The following is a 20,789-nucleotide window of genomic DNA, read 5'->3' on the forward strand; positions in this document are numbered from 1 at the left end:
GGAGGAAACTGGAGCACCCGGAGGAAACGCACACAGACATGGGGAGAACGTGCAAACTCCACACAGTCAGTCACCTGAGTCGGGAATTGAACCCGGGTCTCAGGCACTGTGAGGCAGCAGTGCTAACCACTGTGCCACCGTGCCGCCCACTAGTACTTCTCTAGTAGGTACATCCACATACTGAATCAGAAAATTGTCTTGTACACACTTAAGAAATTCCTCTCCATCTAAACCTTTAACACTGGCAGTCCCAGTCGATGTTTGGAAATTTAAAATCCCCTACCATAACTACCCTATTATTCTTACTGATAGCTGAGACCTCCTTACAAGCTTGTTTCTCAATTTCCCTCTGTCTATTGGGGTTAATAATACAATCCCAAAAGGTGATCATCCCTTTCTTATTTCTCAATTCCACCCAAATAACTTCCCTGGATATATTTCCAGGAATATCCTTCTTCAGCACAACTGTAATGCCACTCCCCCTCCTCTCTTGCCTCCCTTTCTCTCCTTCCTGTAGCAATTGTATCCTGGAACATTAAGCTGCCAGTCCTGCCCATCCCTGAGCCATGTTTCCGTAATTGCTATGATATCCCAGTCCCATATTCCTAACTATGCCCTGAGTTCATCTGCCTTCCCTGTTAGGCCCCTTGCATTGAAATAAATGCAGTTTAAATTTATTAGTCCTACCTTGTCCCTGCCTGCCCTGACTGTTTGACTCACTTCTGTTATCAGCTGTACCCGTCTCAGATCGATCTCTTTCCTCACATTCTTCGATGTCACATTAGAGTGAACTGCCAATGGGGAACTTCAAACCAGCGTGTACAGGAAAACAATAGATACGGACCAAATATTGAACTACAGAAGCAATCATCCCAATTCCCACAAACGAAGCTGCATTGGGATGCTACTTTAATGAGCCACCACACACTGCAGCACAGAGGAACTACGCAGAGCAGAGAAAAATCACCTTTACAAGTGTATTCAAAAAGAATGGGTACCCAATGAACACAGTCTGTAGATTTCTCAGCAACAAACCCAAACTAGAAGACAAAACGCATCCAGAAACCCTAGTCACTCTCCCCTACATCAAAGGCATCTTGGAAATGACTGCCAGACTACTTAGACCTCTTGGCATCATGGTAGCCCACAAACCCACCAACGCACTAAAACAGCAGCTCATGTACTTAAAATACACTGTACAGACAACAAGCAAAATACATATGTCTTGCAAGAACTGTAACAAACCCTACATTTGGACAAACCCGCAGAAAACTAGCCATTAGGATACATGAACAACAACTAGCCTCAAAAAGATATGACCCAGTCTCACTAGTATCCTTACATACAGATGAGGAAGGACACCACTTTGACTGGGACAACACATCCATCCTAGCTCAAGCCAAAGAGAGAGACACATGAGAATTCCTAGAAGTACAGCATTCCAATTGGAACTCTATCAACAAACACATTGACTTGGAACCCAACTTCCTCCCCCAAGGGGAAAAGAACAGGAAATGACATCACCAAATACAGGAAATTATATCAACATGGGAAATGACATCACCAACCCAAGGAAACCTAAATACACAAATAGAAAGCAGGACGTAATACCAGCTCTTCACTGGAGGCTCACTGATGATATTACCTAGCATAGTGATGAAACATCTGAAAATGAACCTTACAGCTCAGGGAGCAAACGTACATCCAGATCCTTAACCTGAGCTACAAATCTTCTCAAAAGTCACTAATATTCATCAAATCACTGTTCTTGGAGAGAAGGTTGAAAGGCAAAATTCCATTAGGACAGAAAACCCTCAGTGCAAATATCATCTCTCAACATATCAAGAAAGCAAGATAAACTGTGAAAGACCACAAATGGAAAGTAAAGGATTGGTATAATTCCAGGCACAGAGCAAAATCTTTGTCAGCTTTGCTACCAAGCCAGCATGTTTGGATCAAGGACAGGAAATCAGTGAGCACAATCCTCAGAAATTTCCACGTTCCCACTCGAGTGTGAATATACAAAAGAAACTGAAAGGCACTGAAGTAAAAGCAAAATGTTGTGGATAGTACAAATCTGAAACAAAAGGCGAGAGGAACTCAGCAGGTCTAGCAGGATTCTATCTGTTGGATGCAGAAAATTCCATAAAGCAGTGAAAACAAAGCAATATAATTACTGTGAAATATAGAATCTTGAGAATAGACTTGTATCGACAACCTCACAGAATGAGGCACATAATGAGAAATGGTGGAAGACCTATGTTCATCAATAATGTGTCCCTGTACAAGGTCAGGGTTAGCTATAAGCAGTCGACAAAGGCACAATCGGATTTTGAAACAGGATGAGGGCAGGGGGAATGGTATGAATTAAAATGTTTTAAAGATGTTGTTAAAATAATGTCAATGCACAAGAGGAAATACATTTAAGTGAGATGAATACATAAAGAATGCACAAGTTAAGAATACAATGTATATGATCGCTATCAGCAGTCACATGTTATTAAGACTCAGAGAATGGAACAAACAATAATAGAGAGCTGGAACACAGAGGACATTATTCTGCACATTAGTTTGTAAATAAGGGTTTACTGGGATTCCAGAGTATTGACAGTACAGCCTAAAGGTGCAGTCTCTCTGTAGTGCAGCATTGACCTCCTAAAGCCCATTGGCAACAAAACCCACAAGGCTGATTGACAAGGATCATGTCAGTGAAGATGGCTGAAACCAGAGAAACGGCAAGCTGAGGATTTAGGAAGGAAATTCCAGAATATTACAACCCCTGGCTTACAACTGAGAGACAGAACATAGATAAGCAATGACAGAAGACGAAGCAAAGAATGTTAGATTATTCAGAGTTTGCAAGACAAAGGGCAGAAGCCTTACACCATTTATTGGGCCCAATGTACAGGCAGGTTAGGGATTGGGTGTGTGTAGTGCTTCATTTAGTGAGGGGCTTTTTAATGATTCTATCCAGGGGCCTCTGCGGTAACAGTGATGTCACTGTGACATCAGAGGTCATGTGTTCCTGTTCCGGTACTGGACTCCTACATCATTTGGAAATGCCTGCTTTGTATTATCATTTACAGTGTAACCACAAACAATAATGAAGACATTTTGTCTGAATTTGTATGAAAACCTGAAGAACCCATACAAAAGTCAGGAACAATGAGCTAGATAGTAAGTGTCAGGATACGCAGACTGGTTAAAATGGGCAGATTTGTCAAGTAAAGTTTAATGCAGAGAAGCATGATTCATTTATTAGAAAGAATAATGTGACAAAATTTAAATAAAATGTTGGAATTTAAAAGGGGTGCAGGAACAAATAAATCTCGGCGTTAACTCTTAAGTCTCTGAGTATGGCTAGACAGATTCTGAATGTTGTTCAAAATGCACACAGAATCCTGACTTTCATTAAGAGAAGCATCGAGAATAAGAGCTGGAATTTATGCAGTGCACTGGCTTGTGTTATTACCTCTGGGCCAGGAACTCTACACGAGTTCCACATCAGGACTTGTTGGCCTTGGAAAGTGGATTCGCAATGTGATTCATCAGGTTGACCATCAGTGTGTAAATCTTTTGATTACATCTGACAGCAGGTAGTAAGAGTGGGGAAGTCTTCTGGTCAGCCATCCTGCAAAAAACCGCAGTATTTTGATTATAAACAGAGGCCAACCCAATAGAAACCCATGACCGAAACCTTGGAAGTAGAATTGAGGATGTGATGAGACAAGTTGATGAAGGTTGAGCAGTGGATGTGGTGTACATGGATTTCAGTAAAGCATTTGATAAGGTTCCCATGATAGGCTCATGCGGAAAGTTAGAAGGCATGGGATAAAGGGAAATTTGGCTGTCTGGATACAGAATTGGCTGGCTGAAAGAAGACAGTGAGCGGTAGTGGATGAAAAGTATTCCGTCTGGAGGTCGGGACCAGTGGTGCCCAACAGGTTTCTGTTTTTTGGCCTCTGCCCTTTGTAGATTTTATAAATGATTTGGATGAAGAATTTGGATGAAGAAGGTGGATTAGTAAGTTCGCCGATGACACAAGAGTCAGTGGTGTATAGATTGTGTCAAGGGCTGTTGCAGGCTACAACAAGACATTGACAGGATGCAGAGCTGGGCTGAGAAGTGGCAGATGGAGTTCAACCTGAATAAATGTGAAGTGATTAATTTTTGACAATTGAATTTGAATGCTGAATACAGGGTTAAAGGCAGGAATCTTGGCAATGACGAGGAACAGGAGGATCTTGGGGTCCATGTACGTAGATCCCTCAAAGTTGCCACCCAAGTTGATAGGGTTGTTAAGAAGGCGTATGGTGTTTTGGCTTTCATTAACAGGGAGAATTGAGTTTAAGAGCCGCGTTGTTAAGCTGCAATTCTATAAAACCCTAGTAATCACTACTGCAGTTGGGCAGTAGTATGGGGCTAAAAGTAAAATAAAATAAAACCCTGGTTAGCCCACACTTGGAATATTGTGTCCAGTCCTGGTCACCTCATTATAGGAAAGATGTAAATGCTTTAAACAGTGTGCAGAGGTGATTGAGCAAGATGCTGCCTGGATTGGAGGGCTTGTCTTATGAAGAGAGGTTGAGTGAGCTAGGGCTTTTAACACTGGAGAGAAGAATGAAGATTGGAGGAAAGCTTAGGGGAGATGTCAGAGGTAGGTTCTTTACGGACAGAGTGGTGGGTGCATGGACTAGTGCCAGCGGTAGCAGTAGAGTCAGAGACACTAGGGAAAATGGACAGCAGTAAATTGAAGGGTGTGTAGGTTAGGTTGATCTTAGATTAAGATAAGTACTCGGTACAACATCGTGGGCCGAAAGGCCTGTACTGTGTATACTGTTCCATATTCTATAAGACCACAAAAGCAGGGGAGCTATATACCTGTGATAGTGGTATAGTGATAAGCATGATTGCCTTCTGAGCAACTAAACTGATTTTGACAAATCTCCCATGAATATTTGAGGGAAGTGATAGCCTAGTGGCATTGTTAATAGTCAAGAAAAGTCCATCTTGTTCACTAATGTAGAACATAGAACAGAGAACATTGGGTGGCACAGTGGCTCAGCAGTTAACACTGCTGCCTCAAAGTGCCAGGGACCCAGGTTCAATTCCAGTCTTGGGTGACTGTCTGTGTGGAGTTTGCACATTCTCCCCGTGTCTGTGTGGGTTTCCTCTGGGGGCTCTGGTTTCCTCCCACAAGCCAGGTGAATTGGCCATTCTAAATTGCCTATATAGTGTTAGGTGCATTAGTCAGAGGGGAATGGGTCTGGGTGGATTACTCTTTGGAGGGTCGATGTGGACTTGTTGGGCCGAAGGGCCTGCTTCCACACTTTTGGGAATCTAATCTTTAAAAAAATCACAGCGCAGTACAGGCGTTTCAGCCCTTGATGTTACGCTCACCCGTGAAGCCCATCTAATCTATATTACTCCATTTTCATCCATATGACAATCCAATGACCATTGAAATGCCGTTAAAGTTGGCGAGTCTACTACTGTTACAGGCAAACTACTCTCTGAGTAAAGAAACTACCTCTGAAACCTGTCCTATATCTATCACCCCTCAATTCAAAGCTATGTGCCCTTGTACTAGCCATCACCATCCGAGGAAAATGGCTGTCACTGTCCACCCTATCTGACCCTCTGATTATCTTATATGTCTCGATTAAGTCACCTCTCAAACTTCTTCTCTCTAACGAAAATAGTCTCAAGTCCATCAGCCTTTCCTCATAATACCTTCCCTCCATATCTGGCAACATCCGAGTAAATCTTCTCTGAACCCTTTTCAAACCTTCCATGTCCTTCCTATAATGAGGGACCAGAACTGTACACAATACTCCAAATGTGGCCGCATCAGAGTTTTGTACAGTTGCAGCATGACCTCAAAGCTCTGAAACTCAATCTGTCTACTCGTAAAAACTAACACACCATATGTCTTCTTAACAGCCCTACAAACCTGGGTGGCAACTTTCAGGGATCTATAGAACATAGAACAATACAGCACAGAACAGGCCCACGATGTTGTGCCGAACATTTGTCCTAGCTTATATCTATCTGCATATCTACACTACCAACAACCTTACCATTTGCCCAGTACTCTGCATTCCTGTTAGTCCTTCCAAAGTGAATTACCTCACACTTTTCCACATTAAACTCCATTTGCCACCTCTCAGCCCAGCTCTACAGATTATTTATGTCTCTCTGTAACCTGCAACATCCTTCAGCACTATCCACAACTCCACCAACTTTAATGTCATCTGCAAATTTACTAACCTGTGTTTCTATGCCCTCATCCAGGTCATTTATAAAAATGACAAACAGCAGTGACCACAAAACAGATCTGTGTGGTACACCACCAGTAACTGAACACCAGGATGAAAATTTCCCACCAACCTTTTAACTAGCCAATTTCTGATCCAACCCACTAAATCACCCTCAATCCCATGCCTCCATATTTGGTGCAATAGCCTACCGTGGGGAACCTTATCAAATGCCTTACTGAAATCCATATACACATCAATCGCTTTGCCCTCATCAACCTGTTCGGTCACCTTCTCAAAGAACTCAATAAGATTTGTGAGGCATGACCAAACCTTCATTAAACCATGTTGACTATTCCTAATCAATTTATTCCTTTCCAGATGACTATAAATTCTATCTCTTGTAACCTTTTCCAACATTTTACCCACAACTGAAGGATCACTAGTCTATAATTACCAGGGTTGTCTGTACTCCTCTTCTTGAACAAGGGGACATTTGCTATCCTCCAGTCTTCTGGCACTATTCCTGTAGACAATGACAGTATAAAGACCAAAGCCAAAGGCACTGCAATCTCCTCTCTCCCATCCCAGAGAATCAGAGGATAAATCTCATCCAGCCCAGGGGGGCTTATTTATTTTCGCACTTACCAGAATTGCTAACACCTCTTCCATGTGCACCTCAATCCCATCTAGTCTAGTAACCTGTATCTCAGTATTCTCTTCGACAACATCATCTTTTTCTAGTGTGAATACGGACAAAAAAATTTCATTTAGCACTTATAGCTATAGAAAGCTTTAGGGTTTTTCTTGATCCTATCTGCCAATTACGTCTCATGTCCCCTTCTGGCTCTTCTTAGCTCTTCCTTTAGGCCTTTCCTGGCTACCTTGTAACTCTCAAGCGCTATAACTGAGCCTTCATATCTCATCCTAACATAAGTCTTTTTCCGCTTGACAAGAGCTTCAACTTCTTTAGCAAACTACAGCTCCCTCGCTCAACAACTTCCTCCCTGCCTGACAGGTACAATCTTATCAAGGACATGCAATAGCTGTTCCTTGAATAATCTCCACATTTCAATTTTGCACTCACCGGCAGTTTCCTTCCCCATTCTGTGCATCCTAAATCTTGCATAATCGCATCACAATTGCCTTTCCCCCAGCTACAACACTTGCCCTGTGGTATACACCTATCCTTTCCATCACTAAAGTAAACATAACCAAATTGTGGTCACTTTCACCAAAGTGCTCACCTACCTCCAAATCTAACACCTGGCCAGGTTCATTACCGAGTACCAAATCTAATGTGGCCTCGCCCCTTGTTGGCCTGTTGACATACTTTGCCAGGAAACCCTCCTGCACACATTGGACAAAAACTGACCCATCTGAGGTACTTGAACTATAGTATTCCCAGTCAATATTTAGAAAGTTAAAGTCCCCCATAACAACACCCTGTTACTCTCGCTCCTATTGAGAAATATGTTTGCTATCCTTTCCTCTACGTCTCTGGAACTATGTAGAGGCCTATAGAAAATTCCCAACAGGGTGACCTCTCTTTCCCTGTTTCTAACCTCACCCCATACTACCTCAGTAGACGAGTCCTCAAACGTCCTTTTTGCCACCATAATACTGTCCTTGACTAACAATACCACACCTCCCCCTCTTTTACCATCTTCTTTGTTCTTACTGAAACATCTAAATCCCAGAACCATTCATGTCCCTGCTCTATCCATGTCTTCGCAATGGCCACAAAATCGAAATCCCAGGTACCAGTTCATCCACCTGATTCCAGATGCTCCTGGTGTTGACATAGACACACTTCAAATCACCTTCCTGCTTGCCGTTGCACTTGAGATCTCGAAACCATATTTCTGACATCACTACTCTCAAGCTCCTGTATATTGCAGTTACAATTCAGGTTCCATCCCCCTGCTGAATTAGTTTAAACCCTCCCAAAGAGAATTAGCAAATTCCCCCACCCCCTTCCCTGCAGGATATTGGTTCCCCTCTGGTTCAGGTGTAGACCATCCTGTTCGTAGAGTTCCCACCTACCCCAGAATGAGCCCCAATTATCCAGGAATCCAAAACCCTCCTTCCTGCACCATCCCTGTAGCCACATTTTCAACTCCTCTCTCTCTCTCCCTATTCCTCGCTTTGCGAGCACGTGGTACAGGCAACAAATCAGAGATAAAATATTCTAACTCTAAGCTTCCATTCTAGCTCCTGAGTTTCTGCTTTAAATCTCTCTTCCTATCTATATCATTGGTGTGTTTATGGACCATGAATTGGGGTTTCACCCCCTCAAGGATCCTGAAAACATGATCAGAGACATCATGGACTCTGGCACCTGGGAGGCAACACACCAATTGAGTGTCTCTCATTCCCACAGAACCTCCTATCTGTTCCCTTAACTATGACTAATGCTTTGCTCCTCTTCCTCACTTCCTTTCTGAGTGACAGGGACAGACTGTGTCAGAGACCTGTACCCCATGTCTTATCCCTGGGAAGTCCCCACCCCAACAGTCTCCAAAACAGTATACTTGCTGTTGAGGAGAATGGCCACGGGGGAACCCTGCACTGCCACCCGACTCCCTTTCCATCCACTGATGGTAATCACCTATGTTCTTCTTCTATGTGTGACTACCTCCCTGTAACTCCTCTCAACCATTTTTGGCAATCTGCAAATTGTGAGTTCTGGTGTAATGTAATCTGGTTTCCCAAGATGTTACATTAATTTTAGCCCTTAGTAGGGGGTGAACGTTTCAATACTTAGAGCTTTGCATAGGTTGCTGCTTCTAGTATTAATTTCACTGCTAAAGTTGAAACACAGAAAGAGGAGATTTGTAACATTCTACTGCTCCTAACGGTTGAAGCCAAGTCAGTTTAGTTCAATTTATACATGTCTAGAGATTGAGGAGATAAATTCGTGTCTGGGCAGAATATTCCTCCAATGGAGCAAATGGGAATGACATACTCCCAAGCATTTATTTTTCATCTGACATTGCTGAAAAGGCATATATTTGTTGGCCATACTTAGTTGACATTAAAGAGCTCCAGTCAATGCAGTAAAGGAAGCCCACAGGGCTTCTGACCACAATGGTCCACAAATTAGACCCCCGCCATTCTTCCACGCTCAAAAGCAGAGGTAGTGACAGCTGGGGAATCTTGAAGCTGATGGTGCCCTATTACAGCTTGTCCTGTTAAGAGATGGATGGATGTCTCAAGAAATGCTTTTGAAGAACAACTTAAGCCATATCACAACCTGAAAATATCAGAATACAAGTAGTTCTAGAAGGAAAAGTTGCCCAAGTATAATCATTTTATTAATTTGATAGAACCGGGATAAATGACCCAAGTACAACTGGCAAGTCCAACAAACTTTATTAGTTTTAATTTTGAAAACATTGAGGTCAAGCTCATGAAAACCACAGGTTTGACATTTACAACATTTTACTCATTGGAAAGAAAAGATTTTATTTTTTTTTAAATGTTATAAATCTATTAAGAGCTGGAGCAATTTTTAGCAAAAATAATAAAAAGAGCAATAGTACACAGGATCATTCAATCATTTTTCTTAACGAAAATGCTGTTTTAAAAACAGGCTCCACAAAACTACACTAGTGCTAAATACTACAATTACTGATTTTAAGTTACATATTAAGTAAAAGTTAAAGCTGTATGTTACACAACAAATAGTCTGAAATGGTTAAAAAATTGCATTAAAAGGCAAATTACGTTTCACCAATCAATGCCCCATTGTTCGTGCAAGAGATATTCATTCACGGATATACCTTTCTACAAATGATAAAATTTCTATTAAAACATTTAAGGATTGTCACACTAATACAACAGAGTAACTCTGATTCACAATGTAACTAAATCGATTATACAGGACTCAAATTGTTAAGTTTCACCCACCAGCATTTTCCAATTATTTCAGATGTAATTTACCAATATGTGAAAGCAAATTCTAGATAATTTTTTTTTGTTGGACTAAATGAAACTAAAGAGCTAGATTGAAACAAAAAAAAAGCCTCTTTTAAAAAGAAAGTTTAGTGTAAACAAAAGAGCATTGCTGGGCAGGGGAAAGGTGGGAAAAATTGAATGGGCTGAACTGTGGCTGCACTGGGACAAAGCTTTTACGCTTAAGCTTAAAAATTAATCAACTTCTGTGCAATCATCACTTTGTACTAAATGTAACAATTCCATCATTGCTGTAATGGCAGGTTTAACATTCAATGTAGCTAGTGAGCAAAACATCACCCAATAAAGGCACATCATGTCACTCTGCAACCTTGTAAAAACAAAGCCAATATCAAATTACCCAAGCCTTCTTTGGCTACACCAATTCCAATCTCATATCAGCAGTCAACCTTAAGGCCTTTTGAAAATAGATCCTTTTACTAGCAAACCTATTATTTTCCACTCATTTTTTGAACAGTTAGTTAGTGACAAAATATATTTAAATGCAGGGCAAACAGCCACATATCTTATGAATTTTGTTCGAAATTTCAATTAGCCACAGTCACAAATTAACATGTTCATTTGAAATTGTACTTGGCAAAATGAAATGCTGGTTGGAAATTCAAACATCTATCAGAATTTGAGTCCCCATGCTAGCAAGAATACACATTAAGTACTACATAAAGAGTATGGCACTACAAGGTTAAACCTGCAATGCTTAGGAAATTCACAGCAAATATCTTACAATCACCACAAGGTCCAGGTTGATGGTCAATGTTTACACCCAAGTGTCTCCAGCATTCACATTTTCAAGGTTGCATGGTTGGTATGTGCTTTCCAAGGTGTAAAAAGATAAACTGTGGAAACCCGCGCTTCACAGAATTAAAGCAAGATTGTGCTTCTGAAAACGGTCAAGAACAAGTGCATACTTGCAGTTGAATACACCAATCTTCTCTTGATTATCCTGCAGAGAACAAGTCAGGCTCAGCTGAATGAAGTGGAAAACCTGTCCAGTATGTTGCTCAATGGACAAAATTTCCAAAACACAAAGAAAACTTTATAAATCCCAGTATACACCGAATTCAAGCTCATTCTTCATAATTCCCTTCCCCAACTTCCAAGTAATATACAACTAATATATTTCTTGTGAGTTTTGTTTTATATTTATCTGTAGTGAAATTTAGACATTGCTTTTATAGTGAAGAACTCTATTTTGCTGCTGCAGAATGTGGCTCAGTTTATTTTTTGAAGCACAATTTCAGGGTGCGTCACTCTAATTCAGGACAAGTGTCAGTGTTGTAGCAAACGTTTGTGCATAACCGTTCAGTTTCTGAAAAGCTGAATCAGACTGCAAAGCAGAGACCTATTTAGGACAACATTGGTCATTCGTAGCTGGGCAAAGCAATGCCTCATCATAGAACTGGAGGAAAGGCTATGGAAACCAAAGCAGGTGATGATGTAAAACACAAGATTTACTGCAGTGAAAACTAATGTCTGTACTTCAATAACTTGGACAAGTTTCATGAATTTCAATTCCAGATTTCACTTTGGTGGATAACAAATCACTAGATGTTTCAAATCTACATTAGAAATGCTCCACTTTGGTAAGCATGATCAAGACTGCAAGCAAAAAGTAATAGAACTGGATATCAAGTGGTTAAACATGGTTAAATTTGTTGCAGGTTATCGAACAATTCTTCCCAAAAAAGGATTTTAAGATATCAACATTCAAATTATTCATTCTAGCGTACACAATAAATGTTCCCAATTTGTTTTTTTTTCTCAGAATTTAATCCACGAGATTCTGGAAATCTAACAGCAGCACTCTCGTCTCCAAGTATAGATTACTCTTTAGATTTAATATCTAAATGTTAGGAGAAAAACCAAATCTTCCTGTAGCTGTGGTATCATTAAAATTAATTCACATTTTGAATACTTTGCACAAGAACATACTAAACATATAATTGGTTCAGAGGTTAGACATTTGGAATGTTTCATTCAGGTTTAAGTGAAATCTGTGGCATGTTATTGCTCAGCTGTCAAGAACATTGAAGTAGAAAATAATTTATTTTTCTGAAAGAATCTTCCAGAAGTTCGAATCCTTATCTAAACTTTGAGCATTTTAATTCCTTTTGACACTACACAAAATCAACCAAAATCAAAGTTGGAATGTTTCATTCTGAATCTGAATGACAGAATTGCCACACTGTGTTCTTTAAGCAGCTGATTAGATTGTTAAACAGCACCATCGTTAAACATCAGCAGAATCACCGAACGGTGGATTGTCATGATTCAGGCTCGTGGTTACTCTTCCCCCGCTCCCCTCCAAGACTACAATAAGTAGTGAGGAAAAATTTTAAAGGCTATAATTTATCCAGTAAAAGTAAATAATTCAATTCTTGTTATCATACAGTACTACTTAAACCTTGTAATATTCCACAAAACTGAGACTTAGAGGAAATGCAGCTATTCTATAATCTGCAAAGGTGCTTCATCGTCATGTGGTTAGATGCATTGATCTGTTCCCAGCAATGTACAACTTTGAGCCAATTAAAATCAGATAAACTGATGTATAAAAAATGCCTGTGCAAGTTAAAGCACAAGAAATTGCACCTTTAATACAACTAATAAAAACAGTAGCTAAACTACAGGTACTGCGTCTACTGCAATACAATTAAAAAAGAACAAAATTAAAACAAAAGAGTACTGAAGGATCTTATGTGCAACAGATTAAAATACTTATCAAAAAATACTGAAAACATGCACTTGCCAGAACGGGAAATTTCTTGATCTGATTTTTTTCAAAGATTAGAAACAGTTTCTAATCCAGAAGACATGCATTTTCAGTGATAACAAAAATCAGATTAGCCATGTTGATTACTGATCAGTGACCTACATTTTGCTGGTTTTCAGAGGTGATTTAGTGCATTTTCCCAATATTTTGCACAACTCCCTGTGGTAATAAATACCCTCTTCACAGGTATCGCCCCTACTATTTCAACTTAAAAGTGGTTAGAAGTAATACTACAACCACATTGAACCTAAAAGACCACAGGCTTCACCATTAATTCTGTAATGTCTCTCCACATTCCTCTTTCAAAATCTTAGGGACGCCACAATACTTTGCACTTTTGGCAATCACAAACAATTAATATCATCATTGCTTCTGTTAATATGTTGGCATATCCTCTTGGGAACTTATCCAGATAAATAAAAACATTGTCTTGTTCTGAATTATTGTTTATTGATCTACAGCGATTGGTGCGCTTTACAATTATTACAACGTGAAAACAACCTGACACAGTTTATTGTGGTTTTGTTCATGGTGATAGACTGGTGCACCTATGTACCCTGGCATCCCTGTTGCAATATAGAAATGAGAGAACCTTAAATTGAAGCAAACTGGAATGATGTAAAATGCAATATTGGGACTGATAAGGTTGTGCAGCATCTACAAATCTGACGGTACACATCTCCTATGCAGTCTTACCACAATTTAGTTTGGCAAAATTATTCATTCCTAGTAACCACTAATCTACTTTTGCTGTACAACTGATAGAATAGTGCTGTTCTCATTAAATTAGTAAAACTGTATTAGTGGCATTGGACATGCGGAAGTTCCAGTTTTTTCCTTTTCTCCTCAAGTCTTAGTGGATGCTGTTGGTTTCAGGCCTGTTTGTGGCGAGGTATTTGGCTCTCATGCTGTTCGAGTACTGTGAGGAAATAGGAGTGTCCAAGTTAACAAGATATTAAATACCGTGTAAACTTAATGCATCTATATCACCTTCATAAAAATACAATTTCCCTCAATTCATGGGTTGCAAATTAGCACAATTCAAAGAAACAACAACCCAGCCTCTCTGAGGCATCATTCTGAATATTGCCTTAACTCCCAGGATGATGTACAACTGATAGAATAGTGCTGTTCTCATTAAGTTAGTAAAACTGTATTAGCGGCATTGGACATGCGGAAGTTCCAGTTTTCTCCTTTCTTCTCCACAAGTCTTAGTGGATGCTGTTGGTTTCAGGTCTGTTTATGGCGAGGTATTTGGCTCTCAAGCCATAACATCCAAGTTCAACTCATTACATTTGCAGATAGCAATCTTCACAGATGTTTGAAATTATGGACAGATGCAACCAGGAGACTGTCATATAAGCAGTTAAAAGGTTTGTGAAACAAACATGTTTAGCCACATGTAGTTGTGTACTTAATGTCACCATGCTCATTAAAATGGGCAGTGAAAGGCAGTAATTGTACCAAGGCCTTGATAAAAGTCTGCTTAGGAGAGAAAGTAGAACACAAGTTGGTAATTACTTTTCTCAGAAGGACAAGACAAGCAGAGACTATCTTGAGTTGCTTGCATGGACAACCTGCCTCACAAATTGGTTCAGCTTTCAAATACCAACAGAATATATTCATAGAGGTACCTTCATAGTTCAATAAGCATGTGCAGTGGAGGTGGAGTGGGGTGGGGTGGGAAAAGAGGCAAAAGGAACAAGAGGGACACTACAAACATTATGCTCAAACAATCATTGTTTTTTCCCCAACAATCAGCATGCAACCTTCTCCCATGCTTGTGCTGACTGTTTTTGGAAATGACAAAATGAAATGATTCAATAAGTAGAAGATCCTGATTCAAAAGCTCTTGTTCCATTAAATATAGAGAATTCAAAAGGAGGATTACATTAGTGATTCTCCACACTGAAAAGCTGTCAACTGACATTTGCTTTGGTAATTGTAGCTCACCAAATGGAGTGTTAAAATGATGATCAAATAACTGTGGAAATAACTGCAAAAAGCGAACTTGACAGAGATACTATGGTTAAGGGAAAGTGCATCAAATTATTAGAGTACAGTTTACTAATAATTCATGAAAACAAATGAAGAATTAAATAAGTAAGATGTCACAGAACTGGAGGTTTCTCCTGTGCAATTCATGAATGAATAATTATACATGGACATCATAAGTAGGACTTACCACTCATACCAATAAAACTCCTAGAAACAAAACTATAAACGTGTGGAATTAATACGAAATTACTGATAAATAATGACAAATAAACTCTGACTTAGATCAATGACCACACTAATAAGTATTGACTCATACGTAATGAATTCAGTGTCTCACAAAGGTGATCTGTTTTCACACAGCATCTACTAATTATGTTACACCTGAAGTTATAAGATCTACCTAACAAATTCAAGCAAATACTATACTCACAAAACAAATGACTTGCAATGACTTACATTCCAGGGTGGGAAAAAAAACTCAACTTTATAGAAGCTTAAAATGTGGTAGCATGACATTTCAAGGAAAAAATGCTCACCGTTAAAATTTTCTTTAGTAATACTCAGTGTTTTTCACAGGAACAACCTGGTGCCCTTTCTATAAAAGGCTTGATTTGGTAGACAAACAGGTCAGAGATACTAAAGTAGGACTTTGGTTTTGGTCTTCAGAAAATTTAGGAAGAAGAGCAAAGCAGAGAAGGCAGACACGAAGATCAAATAAAATCAGCATCACAAAAAAATTTCCTTAGTTCAGCAGTCAGAAAATTGAGACAAGGTTACCTGAATTTACAAATTTAACAAATTCCTCAGTACCAGGAGCTATTATTATTTTCTCATTTAAAGCTTTTTATTGTGGATGAAAGCTTGTTGAAAAGCCCAAAGTGATTTATTTTAACTGCAATATGCTTCAATGAAATAGATGTCACATTATACCTATATTTGGAAGTTAAATTTCAACGTTTTAGAACTGTTACAAGTTGGATTGAGACAACACAAAATGACTAAAGTGGGCAATACCACAAATTGAAGGTGAGAATAAAAGAATGATGCCAGGGTATAGTGGGATGGAGTCAAGGCATCATAATTTATAACAACTGTAGGAAGACAAATACAAAGTACCAGACATTCGATTGTGGCTGTCACAGACAGATTAATATTGAAAATCACTCTTGGAAATACATACTTGAATCAGTATTTCAAGAGTGGTTCCAAAGCTTCTGGAAATTACTCCATGTGAAGCTGTGAACTCTCCTCCCCCATCTCTTTTGTGAAGATTCTGGCTCGTTTCCCAAAGGAACAATCACAAAGAAGCACTGAGAACTACTAAATAATTACATGTGCTACTGCTGATTGCCCCCAAGAACCAGTGAATCAGCCTGATCTCTACTTTAAATCTTAAACTTCAAAGGCCATCACAGGACTCTAAATTGCACATTCCTTTACTGTCCTTTATGCAAGAAATTAATCCTTTTTAATTTTGCAGTATGACCATATGCTTGATATCACATCTTTTATTGACAGGTGAAGGAAGTGGGTGAAAATTTGACAAATTGCTGGGGGGGGCACACTGGCTCAATGGTTAATACTGCTGCTCACAGCACCAGGATCCCAGGTTCGATTCCAGCCTCGGACAACTGTCTGTATGGAGTCTGCACATTCTCCCAGAGTCTGCGTGGGTTTTCTCCGGGTGCTCCGGTTTCCTCCCACAGTCCTAAGATGTGCAGATCACATGAATTGGCCATCCTAAATTGCCCATTGTGTAAGGTGCATTAGTCAGAGGGGAATGGGTCTGGGTGGGTTACTTTTCGGAGGGTCGGTATGGACTTGTTGGGCCTGTTTCCACATTGTAGGAAATCTAATCTAATCTAACTCTATCTTATTTCCAATGGTCTTATTATCTTTCTCAGGGTGACCAGGTATTAAATTGGGGCTTGGCATCTGGGAGAATTCCCACACATTAAGAATGGAATAGAAATGGGGAAAGTAAATTGTTCCTTCAGTAGCTTTTAAACAAATACTAAAAGTTATCTTTCTTACGTCTTCAGTACTAATGTTTGACATCAACACTTCTTTTGAACAGGGTAAGATAAGATCTGAGAAGTTAAAGGCAGTGTCATTATAGGAATGAAAAGGTGTAGTTTCACACTTGGAAGTGGAGTTCTGCCAAAAATTAGGGAACCAGAAATGACAAAACTGGTGGCAAAGTACCCAGAAGAAGAAAGTGAGAAACTGAAACAGACAAATTAACATTAGAGCAGCAGAGATTAGATTCCAACACAAAAATAAAGGAAAGAGGCAGCTAAGAATATCAAAAAAAAGTGACTAACTTCCAAGAAAGGTTAAGCAAGAAGGAGTTTAAATTGAAGTAGCTCAAGCTGAAGGGGAGAACTCCAACATGCCCAATGAAGGAGGCATTGTTGAAGGAACCTCAGACTTAAGGACCAGAGTAATGAAGTTTGCCGATTTACTCCCTAAATTTAAAGAAGAGTTAAATGTTTTCTTCATCTCTTTCAAACAGCAGTCAGCACAGTAGTTAAAGTGGTCAGTTCAATAAATTAAGCTGAAAGGAAAAACTCTCAAAATTTACTTTCTCCCTCCTGAAGTAACTTCAACCAGTCATAATGCAACACAAGGGTGTCTCAGCCAGTTACAAAGGAGTACTGGTAGAGAGTCCAGACCCTTAGGAAACAGCCTGATTGACATACCTGGAATCTGAACACCATCAAGCATATAGTCTGCAGGACAGTAGTAATACCCAACCTTCTGTACACAAAAGGGACCTTGAATTACTTAAGAATCACCAGCAATTTCTGCAAAATCTTGCAAATCTGTTGGCAAAATAGACATCATGATAGCAATGTCCTCTGTCCGGCCAACATCACCAGCATCAAGACTCTGGTTTGGACAATCAGCTGCACATAGTCTACATGTCCAACACAAGACTCCACAAACTCTCTCCCTTCATTGAATTGTCCATAGCGATAGGTATATTAGTCAGAGGCAAATGGGTCTGGGTGGGTTGCTCTTCAGAGAGTCGGTGTGGACTGGTTGGGCCAAAAGGCCTGTTTCCACACTGTAGGGAAATAATCTAATCTAAAGCCAACAGTTGACAGGAAGGCAGAGACATCTTCAAACATTTCACTGAAAAGAAATATATCCCAACCAACTCATGGGAATCTCTAACTCAAGACAGACCAAGTGGGGGGGGGCGCGGGAGAGAGCGTTCACAAAAAAACCCCCACAAATTATGTGCATCTCTAAAGGTTCAAAGTGAAGGTTAAGTACAAACAGCAGAAGGAGGGTGTGAAAACTTGAGCATTCCATTCACTCGCTTCAGCAGTCACCACATGCCCCACACCTGCGGCTGGATTTGCAGACCCAGCATCCAGACTGTTTAGTCACTTCGAGACCCATACTCTGCCTTTGGCCTCAGCGGACTGCTTAAGAAGGCAACAATGAATTCGAACATCTTAAGCAGTTTATTTTTGAGCAGTAGGACTTCAATTTTTGAAAATCTTAGAGGTAATTCTTCTCACGGAATTCAAAGACTCTATACCCTTACAAATCTTTATCAATGTAGAGAAAATAAGTAATGGGGCCAGCCATTTTGCATTCTGACTATGAGTTAACACAGAGGGTCATAAACCCCCTTTCAATCCCCTCGTCATGCATAAGACAGACAATTGACACAAATGTGATGGGTGAAACAATACATACAGTTCCTTCTCACAACTCTTTGGATTTCTTTTGTGATGGTGACATGATGTTGTCGGCAGAGTGTTGGTTAATCATCAAGTCAACAGCTAATTGGGTAGGCCTACATTTTTTTTGCATACGTTTCTTTTTAAAGAGTCTTCAAGTTTTATCTTTTTTCTCTCTCTCTCTCTCTCTCTCTCTCTCTCACACACACACACACACACACACACACACACACACACAGAAATATTGCTTGTTTGTAGGCTTTTGGATGTCTCTGAGTGCACTGAACTCCATTCTATGACAAACTATAGTTGGACCAATTTGAAGGCTGCCAATTGGCAATTTGGGCTAGATTTTCTAATTTTGTACAGATTGACACTCTATTAAAGAAGAGAGCTCTGCACGTCTGAGAGGAGATTCTGTTCGGATCTCCCTCAGATGTTGGATGGGTAGGAGCCATACTACCATGCTGACAGTTCTTTTGTAGTTTAAAGCTGTCAGAAGGTAAACCACGCCTTTTTTTTTCCACAGCAGTCAGCTGCTATATTTTGAAACAAAGGTCTTCACAGCCACCTTGACTGCTGCTGTCAACAGCAAATATATTACGTAAGTGTGATGTTAGGGTGCTGGGAGAGTGAACAAACACATGGGTGGTGGTGGGGTTGAGTCAGGATAAGGAGCCAGGTGGGCAGAATGGGGAGTGAGAAATTGGATCATGCCAGGACCATGGAGGGTTGCAAGTCAGCTTCCAGAAGCTTAAGTAGGGGGGATGCTGAAAGGGGTCTGGGTGATGCAAAGTATGAAGTGTTGAAAAGTTAAGATTATGTAAGTCGTACTTTTAACTGTTCCTGAGTAACTAACTGTTAATCAGAGTTCAGAACAAATACAACACTAAAAGACATTTAGCTAAGTACATGAATAGGATGGTTTGGAGAGATATGGGCCATGAGCAGGTGGAACTACATTGATTTGGGATTATGGTTGGCATGGATCAAAGGGTCTGTTTCCACGCCATATGACTCTATGACCAGCATGTTCCTGTGAGAAGTTGATCAGAGTTCAGGACCAGTATGTTCCTATGAGGATGAAAAATAAGGATGACGAGTTTGAAGAAGAGTTTGGATGACAAGAGATATTGAAAACTAGTCAAAAAGGAAAATAAAATGTATGTAAGGTTTAGAAAACTGAAATCAGAATACGCTTGATGAACATTAAGGAATCAGCAAAGAACTTCAACAGGATCTGGAGGCTAATAGGGTCCATGAAATGCCCTGGGCAAGTAAATTAAGAAAAATCCCAAGGCATTTTATTTGTATATTAGGAGCAAGAGGATAACTAGTGAAAGGTAGATCCACTCAAGGACAAAGTAGGGAATTTAAGCATGTTGCTGAAGGAAGTGGGTGAGGTCCTTAATGAGTACCCCACAATGGTATTCACCAAGGAGGAGGACATAGATGATGGTAAGATCAGGGAGGAGTATGGTGATATTCCAGGACATGTTGATATTAAAGAGGAGTGGGTGTTGGGTGACTTGAAAAACATTAAGGTAGCTAAGTCCGCAGGGTCTGGTGGGATCTGTCCCAGGATACTAAAAAATAGCAAGGGATTGATTGTTGGGGACTTGGCAGAGATCTCTGTACCCCCTTCAGCTACACACAAGGTCCCAGAGGATTGGTTAACAGCAATGATTTCCTTTTTTTAAGGGCAATGGGAATAATCTGGAAATTATAGGCTGGTGAACCTTATGTCAGTGGTAAGAAAATTATTGGAGAAGATTCTTAGTGATAAGATTTATTCATATTTGGAAAAGAATTGGTTGAATTAGAAAAGAAGTTTTAGAAATCAACCTTTCTTTTTCAAAAACCCTTTTTCAAGGTGGTAAACATAGTCTATATGGATTTCAGTAAGGCCTTTGATAAGGTTTCACATGGTAGGCTGCTCTGGAAGATTAGATCGCATAAAATCCAGGGGAGCTGTCAAATTGACTATGCAATCAGCAATTGGTAGGAAACAGAGGGTAATAGTGGAAGAATGATTGTCGGACTGGAGGCGTGAGACTAGTGGTGTGTCTCAAGGGTCGGTGCTGG

General features: G+C 40.0%; 1 protein-coding gene across 3 annotated transcripts in view; it reads right to left on the reverse strand.

The window, feature by feature from the left end:
* Nucleotides 1-9,644: 9,644 nt before the first annotated feature.
* The window catches only part of LOC132825547 (protein tweety homolog 3-like), a 303,535-nt gene continuing 292,390 nt past the window's right edge, over nucleotides 9,645-20,789 (reverse strand). The window contains exon 15 of one of the 3 annotated variants that reach the window (XM_060840923.1): nucleotides 9,645-13,927. Coding sequence is in view for 1 of the 3 variants with exons in the window: in XM_060840924.1 (XP_060696907.1) it covers nucleotides 13,862-13,927 (66 nt within the window). In the remaining 2 variants the exon portion in view is untranslated. The remainder of the gene's footprint in view (nucleotides 13,928-20,789) is intronic. The other 2 variants (XM_060840924.1, XM_060840925.1) reach the window with 2 other exon arrangements.

Source organism: Hemiscyllium ocellatum, chromosome 20, assembly GCF_020745735.1.
Source record: "Hemiscyllium ocellatum isolate sHemOce1 chromosome 20, sHemOce1.pat.X.cur, whole genome shotgun sequence".
Classification (NCBI taxonomy): Eukaryota; Metazoa; Chordata; class Chondrichthyes; order Orectolobiformes; family Hemiscylliidae; genus Hemiscyllium; species Hemiscyllium ocellatum.